The sequence below is a fragment of the Bidens hawaiensis genome, unplaced genomic scaffold (genome assembly GCF_021521415.1).
Source record: "Bidens hawaiensis isolate Kalapana, Puna unplaced genomic scaffold, B.hawaiensis_p1.1 tig00051453_1, whole genome shotgun sequence".
NCBI classification, from domain to species: domain Eukaryota; kingdom Viridiplantae; phylum Streptophyta; class Magnoliopsida; order Asterales; family Asteraceae; genus Bidens; species Bidens hawaiensis.
The window spans coordinates 51,113-68,703 of NW_027499231.1; the positions used below are offsets into that span (position 1 = coordinate 51,113).

A 17,591-nucleotide genomic window follows, 5' to 3' on the forward strand; every position below is an offset into this window, starting at 1 on the left:
GAAATGACGTTAATAACACTAAAATAACCAACACTAACTACAAATTAAATAACTCGCTTGAAAGATGACAAATGAAAATATGAGACTAGCATTTTCGCCACTGACTTAAAATAAAATTACAATCACCGTTACGTGCATGAAATGAAATCAATCACAAACAGTTAAGTTGTATCCCGTAATGATTATTGTCTCTGTAATTGGTTTCGATTACGAGAGAGATCGAAAGATCTGAGAACACATTTCTGGTTTTGAAGATAAGCATCAATGGCGAAATCAGATAAGCAGCTGATGCGAGCCTGCGAAGCGGCAATAGAAGGCTCGAAACAGAAGGTTGTAATGTCGATTCGTTGTTCCAAAAGCAAAGGCGCATGGTCTAAAGGCAAAATTGGCAAAGGCCAGACTGCGCCTAAACCTAGGGTTCTTGCAGTCACCTGTAAGATTAATTCAATTCATCATTGTCATGTTTACTATTACTACTCCTGTAAACTTATAATTATTAGGTTAACGATGTTGATTCAAATATTCACATGTTTCAGTTATTATTAGCATCAATGTAGAATTAGTGATGGTCCATTACTTCATTTGAAACTTCAAACCATGTTATAATGTGATATAGAAGGTGATAGCCGATAGGGCTGTAACCGAACCGAACCGAAGGAAGCCTTGTTCATGTTTGTTCGTTTAGCATTAAACTTTTTGATGAATGGTTCATGAACGCTAACAGGATGGAAAATATTTTCGTGTTCGTTCGTTAAGGAATTGACCTTGTTCACGAACACAAACGGACATGTACTATTTAATGCAAAACATTAGACATAATCACCTTAATTGAATATAGTTAAGCACTTGTGATAATACTCGTAAACATAATCATCCCCCAATCGGCGGATTTATTCCGATAATGTCAACGAAGCACAAGTTAGATTTGTTGTTAGTTAAAGCAAGACTTTATAAAACAAACCATTAACAAAACGAACTGAACATAAATAATTATAAAATTTAAATGTTAGATTGGTTAGTATAAATGAAACATAATAAAAATATGAAACAAACCTTTAAGTAATGAATATAAACACACGGACGTACGTAAACAAACACTAATGAACACATTACCGAACGTTCACGAACACTAATGAACGGACGCATCCTCTGTTCATGTTCGTTCATTTAACGAGAAGAACAAAATTCCCTGTTCGCGTTCATTCATTTATTAAACGAACGTAAACGAACTTCCCACCGAACGGTTCACGAACTGTTCACTGAACGTTTGGTTCGTTTACATCCTTATATGTGTTAATCATTAGATATAGAACCTGGTTTGATATTTCTTGTTGACGCCAATCTTACATATTTGGCTCTGTGGGCTGCTTGCTTGTTTCACTTGTTGAAGAATATTAACAAAATAAATTACAGAATTCATATTTAGTGATTTTTTTGGAGGTTGAAATTGATGATATGATCACTTAATTATGGATGCTCTTTGTAATCCCATCTTTGACTATCTGTGGTTTATGCAGCACAAGATACAGGTAAACAAACTAAGGCGTTTCTCCGTGTCTTAAAGTATGTGGATGCCAATACTCTTGATGTATATGCCATAACTTGCTTAATTTCTTCCTATCTTTATTGCCACTTTATTTCACCTACATTCTGTACACACAAACGATGTTCATTTACAAATATAATTTCTAAGTTTTGAGGTTTTTTCTGTCTCAAACATGTCTGTATTTCTTTGCTTATTAAGATTCATAATTATTTAAATTATTTCTGCAAATCTCTACATATGAAGCAAGCGAAAATATACAAGCTCAAAAATCTTGGGAAGGTGGAGGTATTAACTAGTGACCCCAGTGGATGTACATTTGTGCTGGTAATGAATCTTTTTCTATGCCTACAAATTATTCCAAGTCATTCCAAATTATTCCATTCTGTTATAGAGGACTAATCTGCCAATAGGGTTTTGAAAATCTCAGAAACCAGAGAGTTGCTCCTATTCAGTGGACCATGCTCAATCTTGATGACAGGTAATTAGTCTCGGTTTCATGTACATCGGACTTTAATATTATAAACATGCTAGTCTATAATTGGGAAGATTCTCTGACTTCTAGGAATCGTCTGTTGGTCTGTATGCTTCATATTATCAAAGATGCATTGGGCCGTCTACCGAAAGTTGTCGGTATTGATATTGTCGAGTTAGCTCTTTGGGCTAAGGTGTGTGTACATTCTTCTAGTACTATCATTTCACTGTACTTTTTGCTTATAAAATTTTTTGTAACGTAATGCTTTTACTTTTATAGGAACACACATCAGCATTTGCTAACCAACAGAATTTAAAAGATGTATCTTCTGGAGATCTGTTTTCAGGAGTCGACACCTCAGGTAGTGGAGTGTCACAAGCAGAAGAAGAGGAAATAGAAGCTCTTTTAGGCACGTACGTATATATATGTATATATTTTTGTTTATACTAAATGATATTTTTTTTAAGCAGTTTATGACTAGATAAGTTTCTTTGTTTAAATACTCAAATGTAGGTTATCTTAATTTTTTTTGATAATTTTGGCAATGGCATTGTGACTAGATATGTCATGGGCATTGGGGCAGAAGTCTTTTCTGAAAGGTTAAAGCGGGAACTTCATGCTTTGGAAGCAGCAAATGTGCACGCGATTTTGGAAAGCGAGCATTTAGTCGATGAGGTAAATCACTCATAATATAGGAATATATGAATGTTCTATTACAGATAAGTTTCTTTATATGAATTTCAGCATCTTTTGTGCATTCTGAAAGTATTAAACTTATAATCATTATAATTCCACAGGTATTACATGGAATTGAGTCAGCCACAATTTGTGTGGATGATATGGATCAATGGCTGCACCTTTTTAACTTGAAGCTTAGACATATGCGAGAAGACATTGAGTGCGTAAGAACATTATGCTATAATATAATTCATATTTCTAAGATATACTTGCTAATCAAGTATTATAATTCACAGATAGAAGCACGCAATAACAAGCTGGAAATGCAGTCATTTAATTATAAAGCTTTAGCTGCGGAACTTGATAGTCTTCTTGAAACATTGCATGTCCCTACAGAGGTAGACTATTTTCATTCAGTATTTAACTTATGCAGTCATACTTTTGATCATGATATGATTGTATCCATTACAGATTTCAGATTGTTTAAGTGAAGGCACCTTTGATGAGTCACATCTGCGTAAATATATCGAAGCATGTGAATGGCTAAAAACTGCTTTGTGTGGTTTTGATGCTTTGGATCCCAGATATACAGCAACTAGAGCAGTATATACATTAGTCTTATATACTTATCTATGTTAGTTATAATGTTTATTTTTTTAAAAAAAAGTGTTACATTTTATGCATTTTCTGCACAGGTGAAGGAAAGAAGGCATTCCTTGAGATAACAAAGTTGACTTTTGCTCGAAAATCCTGTGCTTTTTTAAGAGACTATTTTGTTCATTTGGTAGATTCTATGATAAGTGATACAAAAAACATCTCACAGGTTTGTTTCTTAGAGTCCATTTTTTTTAATTTTTACTCATGCCAACCATAATTTAATGTGTATTTTGACTATGTGCAGCGGGGGCAACTACAAAAACCTGATCATGCTGATCTTCACAATAAATGCAGGACGTATGCACGTCTATTGCATCACCTGAAGGTTAATTACATGTAACTTCAGCAATTAATAATTGATTTGTGTTTATAATACTGAATAGTATATAATGCTCTTACAGATCCTTGATAAAAACTGCTTGACTCCATTGAGGAAAACTTATTGTAGCTCCTTAAATAATCTTTTACGCCACGAGGTAATTTATAAACCTATATGAAATTGAATTCCTCTTACGGGTTTTAATTTTTTGTGAACTATATTTAGACTCGTGAATTTGCTAATGAGCTACGGGCTGGTACTAAACCACCAAAAGTTCACACTGTATGGTTTGAAGGTGCCTCCGCCCCCAACCAAAATGTAGACACTTCAATGGTTTCTGAAGCTTTTACCAAAATGCTAGAAGTTTTTGTCCCACATCTCGTTGAAGAGGTTTGAACACATTTCTTTATCCTTAACACACCCACACACACACACACAGACTATCATTCTTGTTTTACTACCACTGCTTCTGAAACTGCAGAGTGCATTTTTAGCTTTCTTTATGCGCTTCGAAGTTTCTTTACATGATCCACCAAGTATTCATGACGATGATGACGATTCAGGCATGATGGAGATGGATGAAAATGAAACCAGCATTGGTAATATTGATATCAACAATAATGATATATGTTACATGTAGTTCTTTTTTACTCATGTAATATTTACTTGCTCGAATATTTACATGTAGGTACATTAGACATGGGGGCGTTAAATGTGTCACTTCATGATTTGCTAGATGGAATACAAGTAATTACACATTGTTTAGGGTCAAATTCTCAGTCTTTTGAGTTTATTAAGTTATTATACTTTTATCAACTTTCAGGAAGATTTTTTTGCAATAGTGGATTGGGCCCACAATATTGATCCGCTGCTGTGCATACCAATGCATGGTATAACCGAGCGATATCTTTCTGATATAAAAACAGAAACTGCTGGATATGTAGGTCTCTTACTTGATGCTATTGATGATAAAGTTTGTACACTATTTACTCGGGTAAGTTACAACTATTATGTTAACAACTGTAAGATTACCATCATATGAAACCGTCACTGGTGTATGTTCAATTGCAGTTTGTAGATGATGCTCGTCAACAGATAGAAAGAAATGACAAAAACTTTAAACAAACGGGTGTCATGTTATTTGTACCTAGGTAAAGTATTCATGTTTTAAAGCAATCATTAATTCATTTATGTATTGGTACCTACTGTGCAGATTTGCATTGCTTGCCACGCGCATGGAGCAGTATATCCAGGGGCAATCTAGGGATTTGGTTGATCAGGCATATATGAAAATTGTGAGTACTTACTTTACTTAATTACTGCTCAGTTAAATAAAAATGAAGCTAAACTGGTGGTGAAAATATTTTTCAACAGATTGGTATAATGTTTGTGACTCTGGACAAGATTTCTCAAGCAGATCCAAAACACGCGGATATATATCTTTTAGAAAACTACGCTTCATTCCAAAATAGGTATCGATAATTTTTAACATTAAGGATTTTACTTTATTATAGTTTTCTCAACCATGGTTACATTAGATGCTGATGAGAAGCAGTTCTATGCAGTCTGTATGACTTGGCTAATTGCGTGCCAACTTTAGCTAAATTTTATCATCAAGCCTGTGAATCATATGATGAATCGTGCAAGTGTCATACCAATTTGGCCATATACTATGTAAGTAACACATGTCGTGTTTCTCGTTGAGAATTATCTTTTTAGTTATACTGTATGCTAATGGTGGTTGTGGTTCATCAATTTACAGGTATTCGAGCGGCTTTTTCAGTTTGCTAAACGAATTGAGGATGCGATGTCAACTAATGCTCCCGAAGAGGTCAGTTTCGGTATTCATATTTATGTCTTTTCATTTAAAAAGTTAAAAATTTCATCACCATGTTTTGGTAATTGCAGATCCAATTCCAAGCTGGATTGACAAAAACAGATTTTAGAAAGGTGATAAAGGTCAATTTAACCGGGGTGAGTTACTCAATTAAAAGTTTAAATTTAACCATTTTTTCTTGTGTACATTAATGAGACTAGTTTTGCACATAGGTTGACAAACACATCACGGCAATGCATAAGAAACTGATGAAGAACTTTACCTGTGAGGATCTGGTACCTACACTATGGGATAAATGCAAGGTATTTCTTATGAAGTTATAAAAGTTTACTTCATACTTAATGGATAAAATAACCATATGATGACTGGCATTTGACAGAAAGAATTTTTGGACAAGTATGATAGCTTTGCTCAACTTGCTGTCAAGGTCTATCCAGGTGAAAACATTCCCACCGTTGCAGAAGTTCGAGACCTTTTAGCATCAATGTAGACTTATTATAGCCTAGCTATTTGGATATTCCACTTTAAAAGTCAAAGGTATGCTTGTTGACTGCAATTCATGTTATGTTTCAAGCAATACCAACGCTCTGTCTCACTCTTAATCAACGCATATATGATATAGAAACTTGTTTTATGTATGTTTAAGTTTAGTGTTCTTGCTTTTGAATTTTCTTTATAAATTTTAGATCTTCATTTTCATATGTTTTGACTTGCACATAATATCTCTAAAAGAGCAATAGTATGCAACCTGAAAGTCTTTTAATTCCTATAAACATAATTATATACGTATAAATGAAAAAAAATATTTATTAATCTAAGACCAACGATATACAACTTTAATTATATACCACCACCTATAATTAAGAGGACCAAAGAATCATTAATAATGCCTAAGTATTTTAAGGTTTAGTGCCCGTAGACAGTTGTGAGAGTATGAATAAACCAGCAGCAGAAACAAACACGGCTGCAGCAAAACAAGCTAGATCTAGCCCCGTAACCAAAGGTACACTCTTGAACTTCTCCAAGACTCCAACTTGAAGCAACAACATTAAGGCATGCCCGATTTTGGACTTTGCTTCATAGATCGACTTCATTCCAGCCCATGATGGAAACTCCTACAGTAATATCGATCAAGATAGTTTTTTAATTGTTGGTAAACACGGATATAATTATTAACTGATCACGTTCTAACTATTAAACACGGGTTAGAACATTTATTGTGTTGTTGGTGATATACCTTGAGATAGAAAAGACCAAAAAAGTTGGATGATGGAATAGGCCGGCCTTCTGAAGCTTGTGATCCAACGAACATGACATGTAACCCCATCCCAAATATAAGCATAGCGGTTCCTACTAAGAACATGTCTGTAGGTGCCAAAGACAAATATGTTATGGGTTATGATCATATAATTATGTTGGGGCACACAATGAGAGTTATACCTAGGGCTTTGATGAGTATATCCATGATATGTCCATGATCGGTATGGTGGTAGATGGCTTGAAAATACCCGAGGTAAGAATGCACAACCAGGAAAACACCCTAAAGATTAATCCAAACTACATTAACATGTTATGCATGGTTTCAATTCTTTATTTGCTAAATTCTTAATTGAACACAATTTATGATACCTCGAGGAAGCATAATACGGAACCAAGCAAGGTTCCTATTACACCAAATATCGTTAGAAATCGAGAGTCCATTATTACCTGCAAGTTCACATGCAAGATCAAAATTATATATGGTTTCAACTACAAGAAGATACAAAAACTTAATGGTGAACCGAAATTAATGTCATATGTATTTCATGCGGTTACTGTTAATGACATATATTATTCAGGGTTTATCGTATAACCTTATCATGATTAGAAGATATCATTTGATTCGGTTTCGTTTATAATTACCCTGATTGTACTTCTATAAACAATTGATCGGTGATACAAAATATCTAATTATTATTATATAGAGAAGTAATGTTACCTTTTCGACTAGTGATTGGATGATTAGATTCCACTGTCTACGTCTAGTAACAACCTTTAACATGTCTAAAGTATTACTTCTCAAGAACACCATTAAGGTAGCCAAGTCTACTACTCTCTCACTTATTGGTGTTGGTTCAACTACTGAGCCTTCTAAATCCGCCACCAAGTAAGTGGCGGCTTTAGGTAACGCTACCGGTTTCTTCTCAATATCTCGAGCCACTTGATTGTAATTTTCGGACCCAAAACCAGCTGCCATGCATGTAAACCTCATTGCCGATACACCGTCCAAAGAAGGTGCTCTACCAAGAGCCGATGACAGCCTCGGTAGACGTATTAACCTGACAGCTGCCATTGGTTGTTTTAAAATAATAAAACATATATTTGAGGTTTATATATGAGAAAAGAGAAATAAGAATCAAAGCATATTAGCTTGGAATAATATGTCGGTTGGTTGCATGGTGTTGGTGGGGTCATTTTAGACAATTCACCTACTATTTGGGCGGAGATTGGGGGAGGGTTTTTCGTAGGTTGGCTTTAGGACAGGTTTTGAAAAGTCAAAGTACTTAGAGCCGCACATGTGGTCGTGTGGAATAGTTGTTGTTATTGGTCAGCAATCGTGAACGTGGACGTGACATATTATTATTTGAACGGAAGCACGATGCCCGCGTAGCTTCTTGCCTTCCGTCAAATATTATACTTTTCATACTTGATATCACTAGGAAAGAAAATTACAAAACACCCGACGGATGATACCAAAGAACTAAATTGAACGTGTCCTATTAGGTGTCCAAACTTCCTCTTAATAACATAAATGTGTCATAATTTAGAGCCTTGCTTGATATCTTATTCATATTGTATCACTTGTTACATAATTAGAAAGTTCTCATTTCATTTTGTGTAATAGTTTAACGAAAATGTGAAAAGCACTCCGTCATGTCACTGCCACGTAAGCATGGTAGCTTTCATTAATGTTTTCATAAAAAACGCATAACGATGTAAGTAACAACACAACTGTTATTTATTTATTTTAAATGTGAGTGGTTGAATTTTATAGTGACCGTACCGTTAACACATTGAGCCCTGCCCCCCTTGACACATTCGTGCCCCCAAGAAGCTTAAACCACCTTTAGCCATAAAACCCACTCCATATAAGCCATAAAGGTGTCGCACATGATTGCCTAGGAAGGAAAGGGCACCATAGAGGGGCACTGTTAGAATACAAGTCATTTTCTTATAAAAAAATTCATACAAATTTCCTACGACAAGTATGTGTATTGTCTAAAATGACCCCACCAACACATGATAATACATTAAGAGCAACTTCAATACCATGTTTAGTTCTGATATAGAATTCTGAACTGAACAAATGCCTATTGAGGATGATTATCAGTTTAAAGCATATCCACAAAAATGAATGAAAGCAAGCATGATAAGTGAGCCCGATATAATTAATTTTCAATTTTCATTTAAATTTTGAAATCAATTCCAACCCCACTTTAATTATCTCTCCTTTTGAATTACTTTTTTTTTGGTTTCTACTTTTAACGGTAAAAATATTATTTGTTTCTAAGCTTACATATCAACGGTAACCATCTTAATTTTTTTTTCTGAAAAGTAACAACCATCTATAAATATTTAAATAATATGAATAAAAAATAAGATACTTATAAAAGTATTTTAGTTTATAGAAAGAAAATATAGAAGTATCTAATTATATAGAATATAGAGCTGTTTAGAAGTATGTGATTATGTGAAAATCTAATGTGACAGTTGATGTGACGTTTTTAATTTCTTTTTACTCATTCACCATTAAGGATTTTCTAAGTTGAGGAAATAAATGCTCACGTTAAAATCTATTGGTCCATAACCTAAAACTACACATATTTTACATAAATAAACGTTAGCTTGGTTTATATTTAACCCTTATGGGGTGTTTGGGTGAGCTTCTAAAACTTGCTTATTTGCTATTTGTTTGTTGAAAAACAAAAGGTGTTTGATAAAGCAACTTTAAAAGCTTTAAAATAAACAGTTGATTTTGCTTTTCGAAAAGCAAAATTATAAGTTAGGGGGTGTTTGGCCTAGCTTTTTTAGCTTTTTTTTTTTTTACAAAATAAGCTTAATTTAGTGTTTGGTTTAGGTTTTTAAGCTTATGTTTATTAGCTTATATAGGCTAATGTGAAGAAGCTTATATGAAGATGATTTTTTAGCTTATTTAAAGAAGCTTATTTGTGTAATGGTGTAAGTTACTCATTTGCATTCAAATGATGGTAGATTAATGATTATTGAAGCAACTTAGTGTAACAAATTAAAGAATGGTGAATTTAACAATTAGATTCATAATTAATAAGAGACAAATGGTGGATAATTAGTGAGGCAAATGGTAGAATTTTATATAAGAGACAAGTTGGTGAATTTAATAAGTTGGTTGAAGTTGGTAGATACTGATTAATACATTGGTGGAAGATCAAATACTAGAGGTTATCTTGCTCCATATAAAGGAACCAACATTCGTTATCATATACCGGATTTTCGTCGTGGAAAAACGGTTGCTAGTCGTGCTCCTAGAGGTCCTAAAGAGATATTTAAGTATCATCATTCATCATTAAGAAATGTCATTGAACGGACTTTTGGAGTATGGAATGCTAGATGGGAGATATTACAACATATGCATGTCAAAGTAGATACATATGAAGTATAAGATATGTGATAATATGTAACCATGCTCCATTTAATCATTTTACTAACATAAGCTAAATAATAAAAGCTAACACAAACACTTAAAAATAGCTTATCAACTTGTAGGATATAAACTAATCCAAACACTCACAAAGAACAGCAAATAAGCTATAAACATAATCATAAAAATATAAGCTAACCCCTTAGTTTCAATCTTCACTAATCCATAATCCATTAATCTCAATTCTCACACCACAACCTTCATTCCTGTCTCTCCTACAAATCCTTCGTTTGACGCCGGATTCATGTCCGCCGATGATCTCATTTCCCGGCAAAAAGTCCAACTTTAGCACCGGATATTATTTACGCTTCCCAATTTCCTCAAGAAAATAACAACCCACATATTTTCTTGATTCCTCCGCCGATCCCAATCTTCCAATTCACCTGTTGGATCGAACAAGCTTGAACCCACATATTATATTCACCCAATTCGCATAATGGCATCACTCAATTTCTCTTTTACTTCCTCAATTCCACCATGTACGACCCGTAACTCTAGTTCCGGTAGAACACACATATCAATACAACCAACAGCTTCATTAATCACAACCCACCAGTCCAATTCATTGCCCCAACAAACCACCACAAGAAGGTACGATTTTAACAACGTTTATACTCATTGAGGCATTTTATCAAACACCTTGCGTGCATTACGTAATAACATTTGTTTATTAATTTGGGGGTTGTTTAATATGCAGATGTGAGTGTTATGACTTGTATAAACATGTGGTTCCGTTTGCTGATGCGTGGTCATGGCAAAAATCGATTCTTGAAGACCGAAAGGCGTTGATTGGTAACAACGAAGATGGTTCGGATACGGTGATCGTGCTCCAGCATCAGCCTGTTTATACATTGGGTACGGCTAGTTCGGAGAATCACTTGAGTTTTGATATTAATGATCCTCCTTTGCCGTTGTATCAAACCGAACGTGGCGGTGAAGTTACCTACCATGGCCCGGGACAGGTAAATTAACACTACTGACATGGTATACATACATCACTAAAAAGTCATACGGGTAGTATATGAAGAAAATGGTTATATGTATATGGGCCTAAATGTTTTATACGGGGTGTATGATTTGGTGTTGTGAGATTATACTGACACAAAAGTGATTGATGTGACAACTGACAAATTCATATGGGGCGTATGATGATGTAACCTGGTGACTGTAAGTGTAAACTAGCCGAGCCTCAGCTCAACGTTTTTTGACTTACGTGAGCTGGAGCTCGAGCTTGGCTCGTTTCGAGCTCTTTTTCTAAAGCTGGAGCTCTGCTCGTTTATTATTTATTAATTAGCTTATATAAGATTTTTAATAATTTTTCATATTTTGAAAAAAAAAACTTAAACGGGCCAAAGCTCGACTTGAGCTCGGTTGTGCGATGTGAAATTAATACATTCCTAAAGACTACATAGGTAAATATAAAAATTCACAAGGCTCGTTAAAGTTTGGCGAGCCTAAACGAGCTTCCCATTCAAGGCTTGAGCTCGGACTCGATAACTAAAAGAGCTTTATTTGAGGCTCGGGCTCCAAAAAGCTCGGCTCGTTTCAAGCTTTATATCAATCCGAGCTCAAGCAGCTCGCCGGCAGCTCGGCTCGTAGCATCATTGGTGTATCTATAGCAACTGGAATTTATATCTTTTTTGAACTTAATCTTTTTACTCGTCATAAATTTGCATTATGTCAGTAAACTCAAATAATAAAGTCTTTGCAATGTAGCTAGTGATGTACCCGATTATGAACCTTCGTTACCACAAGATGGATCTTCATTGGTACCTTAGAGCACTTGAGGAGGTAGTGATTCGGGTTCTTTTCTCAGTTTTCACTCTAAAAGCTTCTCGGGTCAAAGGCTTAACTGGAGTTTGGGTCGGTAAGTGGGACGTGTATTCAGTCTCCATCAAAGCTTAACATCCCATTGTTGTTTGCTTATTTGATCTTTGATTTCTTCAGGGGACAAAAAACTAGCAGCAATTGGAATACGGGTTTCACGATGGCTGACATATCATGGACTAGCATTAAACGTATGCACCGATCTTTCGCCTTTTAATCGAATAGTTCCTTGTGGGATTAAAGATAGAGGAGTTGGAAGCATCAAGGGGTTGCTGAGTGATTCTTGTTCAATATCTAATGATGGTGAACTCATTGATATTGCTCATGAATCATTGTTAAAAGAGTTTTGTGAAGTTTTTCAGGTTGAACTGTGTCATCGGCCTGTATCAAGTTTGCTTAGGTTTCCAAAGAGTACACAGTGATTAATGTTTTGTTCCTATAAAATTGTTTCATCCACAATCTAATCGTGTCAAACGGATTGGCAAGTTGTAAACGGGTTTATTATGTGAACGTTGTCCATGCCAAGAAAGAAGGATCCCAGACAACAACCGCTCAACCACTTTAAGGGCGAACGACTTAACACGTCCTTAAAACTTTGTGTTTCATGTTGAGTAGATTCTAAACCTTGGTTTTGTACCGGACAAACTTGTCTATTATTTCATCCTTACTCTTAGGCAAGTATACATGTTACATAGCAATATGTCTTGCTATAATCAATAAACGTGATAAAGTGTTTACTTTCACCTCGTGTAAATAGATTTTTTATCACACAAATCCGTGTGAATAATATCAAGGGGTCCGGTTATTGTTTTCCTGCATTTCTAACTAGGGGTGATCAAACGGTCAACCTATTAGATTCGACCCTAACCCGGCTCATACCCGGTTAATAGTAAAGATGAGACCCGAGAACTGACCCTAATGTTAATAATCGGTTTGGGTCCTAGACAGGTTTCTCGGATTCTAGAACTGTTTGTTAGTGTTCGACCCGTTTGTTTAATACGAAATGGTTTTGAATTGGGAAATTACTGGGTTTGCATAATTGCATTGCAATTTGAAGAAAACAATAATGCAAACATAATCAACATCATAAGAATCATAGCCATTGCTAATTAGAATCAGCCAACATATAGTATGTTCGAGGCAGTGCTTCTTTTCATAACACGTAGACATGGATAAGTCACAAATGATAATTTTTGATAAAATTTGTCTTAAAATAAACTAGTAAAATAAGTCAATTCATATAAGAAATAACAAAATCAAACGATAAATCAACTAGATTGTATAATTGATTTAAAATGCAAACGGGTTCGCTTGTCTTCGTTCAAACCCATTGCTAGATCCGGACCCAACCCTCGACCTGATTAACTCCATATGTTATATCCAGGAACTTACCCAATTAAACTATACATGGGTTTCACGGGTTCGGGTGTAATGGGTCTCGTGGGTCTTACGAATATTACCCGGTTTATGCTTACCCTTATTGTACCCGAGGTGGTAATCGGATGTACTGATTTTTTTGTAAATTCGGGTCACTTTGTTTGCTCCTATTCATTTTTTAATATTTGTTGAATTAGTTGTGGGTAGACTGTAATGATAAAAATATAAAAATGTATCATTTAATTAAACATAAGAGAGAAATATAATGTTTTTAATGTGATTATAGAGATGAGTTTAAGAGATAGATTGAGAATGCTCTAATAGTATAGCTTTAGAAGGATTGATCAATACTGTTCCAAAGGTGTTTCAAATAATGTATCCGTTAGTATAACTTTACCATTCTTTGAGTTTTTTTTTTCAATAAGTGTTCTTAAAAAAATGAAAATGCGTTTCTGTGATTTTAGGGAAAAGGCACAATGAGTCCCTGAATTTTTTTTGAAATGGTTGAGTCCCTGTAGTTTCAGAAACGAACCATTTGAGTCCCTGCTGTTAATTAACACTGTTAGCTTTATAGGTAGAGTCGACATTTCACTTCTATAAATATACATTGTCACTAAACTTTTCATAATTGGTCACCTTGAGTCCCCTTCCTCTTTTAACAAAAATAATTGAAATATACTAATTTTTTTTTACAAAAAAAAAAAAAAACTGAACTACCTTTTCAACAAAAGTTAACGAACGAAACTACTTTTATAACAAAAATAAATGGACCAAACTATTTTTTTTTTAACAAACTAAACTAAACGAATCACTATTTTTAACGAATAGTTCATTCTGTTTAACAAAATAAGCGAATCAGACTAATTTTTTAACAAAAATAAATGGATCAAACTTATTGTTTAACAAAAATAAACAAATCGAGCGATTTAATAAACAAAAATTAACTACCCGAACTACTTTTTTTAACAAAAATAAACTAACGGAACTACTTTATTAACAAAAATATAATGCCGAAATACTTTTTTTAATACAAATAAAAAAACGAACTAGTTTTTTTACTAAACTAAACGAACTGAACAATTCGCTTTAGCAAAAACAAACATATCGAACTACCTTTTTAAAAAAATATATACGAACCAAACTTATTTTTAACAAAAAAAAAAAACGAATAGAACTACTTTATTTGTTAAAAAACTAGTTCGATTCGCTTTTTTGTTAAACAAAAGTTTGGTTGATTACGGCTTGATTGGTTATAGTTTGGAGGTTAATTCTTTAATTTGGAGGAAATTTTTAAAGAGGGACTAAAACTGTGCAGTCACTTAACCACAAGGAGTCATACGGATCATAAAAAAGGGTAAACTAGTAATTCCATATTTTCAGGGATTCAAATGTTCGTTGCTGAAACCACAGGGACTCAACTAGTTTAAAAAAACTTTCAAGGACTAATTATGTCTTCACCCTGAAACCACATAAACGCAAACAATAATTTTCTAAAAAAAAACAATAGTATAACTTTGATGGTCCTGTTTATTTGGTGAAGGTCGTCTGTGTACAAGTAAGCATCATCTTCACGTGCTAAATGCTTTTAATTAACAAAGAAATCTCTTATGACTAGATTTTTTTTATGGGCGTCTATTCTACATCTATAAAATATCACCATCAAGCATCTACAATGTGAACCCTTATCTTTAATAAATAAGTATATAACTCCTAGTAGTTGTAAGGTTTTATATTTTCAAATAGTGAAGCTTTTATGGTTCTCAAGAAATTCAAATGTTAATATAGATCAATTAGTGAGTGTGTTGGTTGAGTTCTAAAGAATTAGTAAAAGAAACCGTAAAGAAACTAATAGTCATTTTGATCATCTGTATTACATGAGGAAATAGTTGGAGCAAATATCAAATTTACATAAGATAAAAGTTTGTTATCTAAAACTAATCACGAATTAATCTGATTTGATTTGCTTTGCTTTAACATGCCAGAATTCAAATAATATTTACTCACGCTTGAAATGCATTAAACTAAAATGAATTACTTGACTAAACAGGAATCATCTCACTATCGTCTTGTTTTTCGGCAGAGCCAATGTGATAATTAACCATTCGGTTTACTGAGCGACAACTCCAATGAATCACACCACTAACCATCTCAACTACTTAAACGTAGTGTAGTGGTGTAACTAAAAAGTGATTGACACCCGTTACGTTATTGTCACGTAAGCATAAGTGCTCTCACAAACTTTTCTTTTAAAAGTGCGAATGGTTTAACTAAATCAATACTTATTTTTTAATACATAAGATGTTGTGATTAGTTGAAAAAGTACATGTGGAACTTGATAAGGCCATATATTCATATGTTAAAAGCACATGGGAATGAGAAGGAGATGATATCTTACGCTTCGATGCTATAATTGAATGATTTTGATACCTTCTTTTTGTTGGAAGTAATTTCAGACTCCAAGTCACAAGTCGGTGAACTTGAGGGATTAAGATGACAAGTCGGTCATAGTTGGTTATGTTTCCTAATTACGTTATGTTTCCTAATTGTATTGTATTTTTAATAGGTAATGTCTTTGATAGCAAGTTAGGTTAATCCTATATAAACCGGTGTATGGTTAGACATTATAGCGGGGTGATGTGAGATGAAACCGAGTTAGGGTTCATCTATAGAGACACACATGAGATGTAACCGAGTTAGGGTTCATCTAGATGCAACCGAGTTAGGGTTCATCAAGAGTCAAACCGAGTTAGAGTTTGAGAGTTGTAATCAGTTTTTTGAGTAAGATTTTCTGATTAATATAAACGAGAGTTATTCGTTAGTTCGTGTTTGATTATTGATCCGGAACTTGAATTGGTATCAGAGCAATGGGCCAATCTTAACACTATGTAGCAACTATCAAACAATGGTCGAGGTTCGAGTAGAGGAAGGGGTCGGTTTAATCAAAGCAATGATAACTGAAGAGACGGTAACCAACCGAACACGAACAACCAAGGAAAAGATGGCAATCAAGGTAGTAATCATAATCATGGTAGAGATAAAAGTGGTGTTCGGTGTTATAATTGCAATGTTTTGGGCCACTTTGCGTGGGAATGTCCGAGTCCACTGACTCAAGAAGCGAATCTTAACCAAGCCGAGGCTAAGCCGCCAATCCTTATGATGGCCTCAGTTGAAGTTGATAAAGATAAGGTTATGTTAAACGAAGAGAAGGTTCATCCAATTCGTTACGCAATCGGTAAGCGATTCAATTTGGTATTTAGATAATGGGGCGTCTAATCACATGACCGGATGTGAAGCCCACTTTGCCCAAATTGATTATCAAGTGAGCGGTTTGGTGAAATTTGGAGACGGGTCCAAAGTGAATATTAAAGGGAGAGGTTCCATTATTTTCGATTGCAAGATTGGTGAGCAGCGGGTTATGAATGATGTTTATTACATACCCGACTTATGTAGCAACATATTAAGCATTGGTCAGTTTACCGAATAATGGTGTAAGGTTTGGATATCAAACGACCACTTGTGGCTATACGAGGAAGGAGATCGCTGGCTAATGAGAGTCCCGAGAAGTCCAAACCGTCTTTATAAAATTGAGCTCAGAATTGGAACCCCGATATGTCTTTTAGCTTCCGTTAAAGACCAAGGATGGTTATGGCACACTAGACTTGGTCATATTAGTTTTGAAACATTAACTAATATGAAGTCTAAAAATATGGTACGTGGTGATATCCAAACTTTACATGGTGAGCATGTTTGCAATGCATGTATGCTAGGCAAACATAGTAGAAACCCGTTTCCTAAAACCACCATGTTCCGTGCCACGAGACCATTCGAGTTGGGTCACACCGATTTATGTGGACCAATCTCACCTCCTACCTTAGGAGGAAACCAATATTTTATGCTTCTTGTAGATGATCATACAAGGACATGTGGGTTTATACCATTAAAAATAAAAATGATGCTTTGGGTATTTTCAAGAAGTTTAAACAGGAAGTGGAGTTAGAGCATTCGTTAAAAGTTAAAGCTCTAAGAAGTGATCGAGGTGGCGAGTTTCTCAACAAACTTTTCACCGAATATTGTGATCAAGACGGAATAAAAAGAATGTTTACGGCTCCTTACTCTCCTCAACAAAACGGTGTAGTCGAAAGGCGAAACTGAACGGTCCTA

The 17,591-nt window shown here is 34.6% G+C and overlaps 3 protein-coding genes across 3 annotated transcripts; 2 read left to right on the top strand and 1 right to left on the bottom strand.

Moving 5' to 3' along the window:
• Nucleotides 1-264: 264 nt before the first annotated feature.
• On the top strand, nucleotides 265-6,096 carry LOC143599063 (exocyst complex component SEC3A-like). Its single transcript, XM_077077119.1, has 25 exons — nucleotides 265-433; nucleotides 1,518-1,588; nucleotides 1,790-1,870; nucleotides 1,957-2,024; nucleotides 2,109-2,211; nucleotides 2,298-2,431; nucleotides 2,579-2,693; nucleotides 2,816-2,920; nucleotides 2,993-3,094; nucleotides 3,168-3,311; nucleotides 3,403-3,519; nucleotides 3,598-3,678; nucleotides 3,755-3,829; nucleotides 3,898-4,062; nucleotides 4,154-4,271; nucleotides 4,361-4,419; nucleotides 4,496-4,666; nucleotides 4,744-4,823; nucleotides 4,886-4,967; nucleotides 5,047-5,144; nucleotides 5,238-5,346; nucleotides 5,435-5,503; nucleotides 5,581-5,646; nucleotides 5,722-5,811; nucleotides 5,889-6,096. The coding sequence occupies exons 1-25, from the start codon at nucleotides 265-267 to the stop codon at nucleotides 5,997-5,999; spliced, it is 2,583 nt and encodes an 860-aa protein (XP_076933234.1). The 3' UTR covers nucleotides 6,000-6,096.
• A 123-nt stretch (nucleotides 6,097-6,219) lies between these two features.
• LOC143599062 (uncharacterized) lies at nucleotides 6,220-7,888 on the bottom strand. The gene is made up of 5 exons (XM_077077118.1): nucleotides 7,488-7,888; nucleotides 7,139-7,216; nucleotides 6,950-7,049; nucleotides 6,747-6,874; nucleotides 6,220-6,624 (listed from the first exon to the last, which is right to left on the bottom strand). The coding sequence occupies exons 1-5, from the start codon at nucleotides 7,839-7,841 to the stop codon at nucleotides 6,409-6,411; spliced, it is 876 nt and encodes a 291-aa protein (XP_076933233.1). The 5' UTR covers nucleotides 7,842-7,888; the 3' UTR covers nucleotides 6,220-6,408.
• Nucleotides 7,889-10,407: 2,519 nt separating this feature from the next.
• LOC143599060 (octanoyltransferase LIP2p, chloroplastic-like) lies at nucleotides 10,408-12,740 on the top strand. The gene is made up of 4 exons (XM_077077117.1): nucleotides 10,408-10,817; nucleotides 10,924-11,188; nucleotides 11,943-12,093; nucleotides 12,174-12,740. The coding sequence occupies exons 1-4, from the start codon at nucleotides 10,663-10,665 to the stop codon at nucleotides 12,473-12,475; spliced, it is 873 nt and encodes a 290-aa protein (XP_076933232.1). The 5' UTR covers nucleotides 10,408-10,662; the 3' UTR covers nucleotides 12,476-12,740.
• The last annotated feature ends 4,851 nt before the right edge of the window (nucleotides 12,741-17,591 follow it).

What these genes read in the sequence shown, in the direction of transcription:
- LOC143599063 (XM_077077119.1), top strand. Translation starts at nt 265, where the DNA reads ATGGCGAAATCAGATAAGCAGCTGATGCGAGCCTGCGAAGCGGCAATA. An exon ending in GTGGATGTACATTTGTGCTG is followed by an intron (nt 1,871 to 1,956) that starts GTAATGAATCTT and finishes ATCTGCCAATAG; the next exon opens with GGTTTTGAAAATCTCAGAAA. An exon ending in ATCAGGCATATATGAAAATT is followed by an intron (nt 4,968 to 5,046) that starts GTGAGTACTTAC and finishes ATTTTTCAACAG; the next exon opens with ATTGGTATAATGTTTGTGAC.
- LOC143599062 (XM_077077118.1), bottom strand. Translation starts at nt 7,841, where the DNA reads ATGGCAGCTGTCAGGTTAATACGTCTACCGAGGCTGTCATCGGCTCTT. An exon ending in TATACTCATCAAAGCCCTAG is followed by an intron (nt 6,875 to 6,949) that starts GTATAACTCTCA and finishes TGGCACCTACAG; the next exon opens with ACATGTTCTTAGTAGGAACC. An exon ending in TTGGTCTTTTCTATCTCAAG is followed by an intron (nt 6,625 to 6,746) that starts GTATATCACCAA and finishes ATATTACTGTAG; the next exon opens with GAGTTTCCATCATGGGCTGG.
- LOC143599060 (XM_077077117.1), top strand. Translation starts at nt 10,663, where the DNA reads ATGGCATCACTCAATTTCTCTTTTACTTCCTCAATTCCACCATGTACG. An exon ending in CCTACCATGGCCCGGGACAG is followed by an intron (nt 11,189 to 11,942) that starts GTAAATTAACAC and finishes TTTGCAATGTAG; the next exon opens with CTAGTGATGTACCCGATTAT. An exon ending in CTTAACTGGAGTTTGGGTCG is followed by an intron (nt 12,094 to 12,173) that starts GTAAGTGGGACG and finishes TGATTTCTTCAG; the next exon opens with GGGACAAAAAACTAGCAGCA.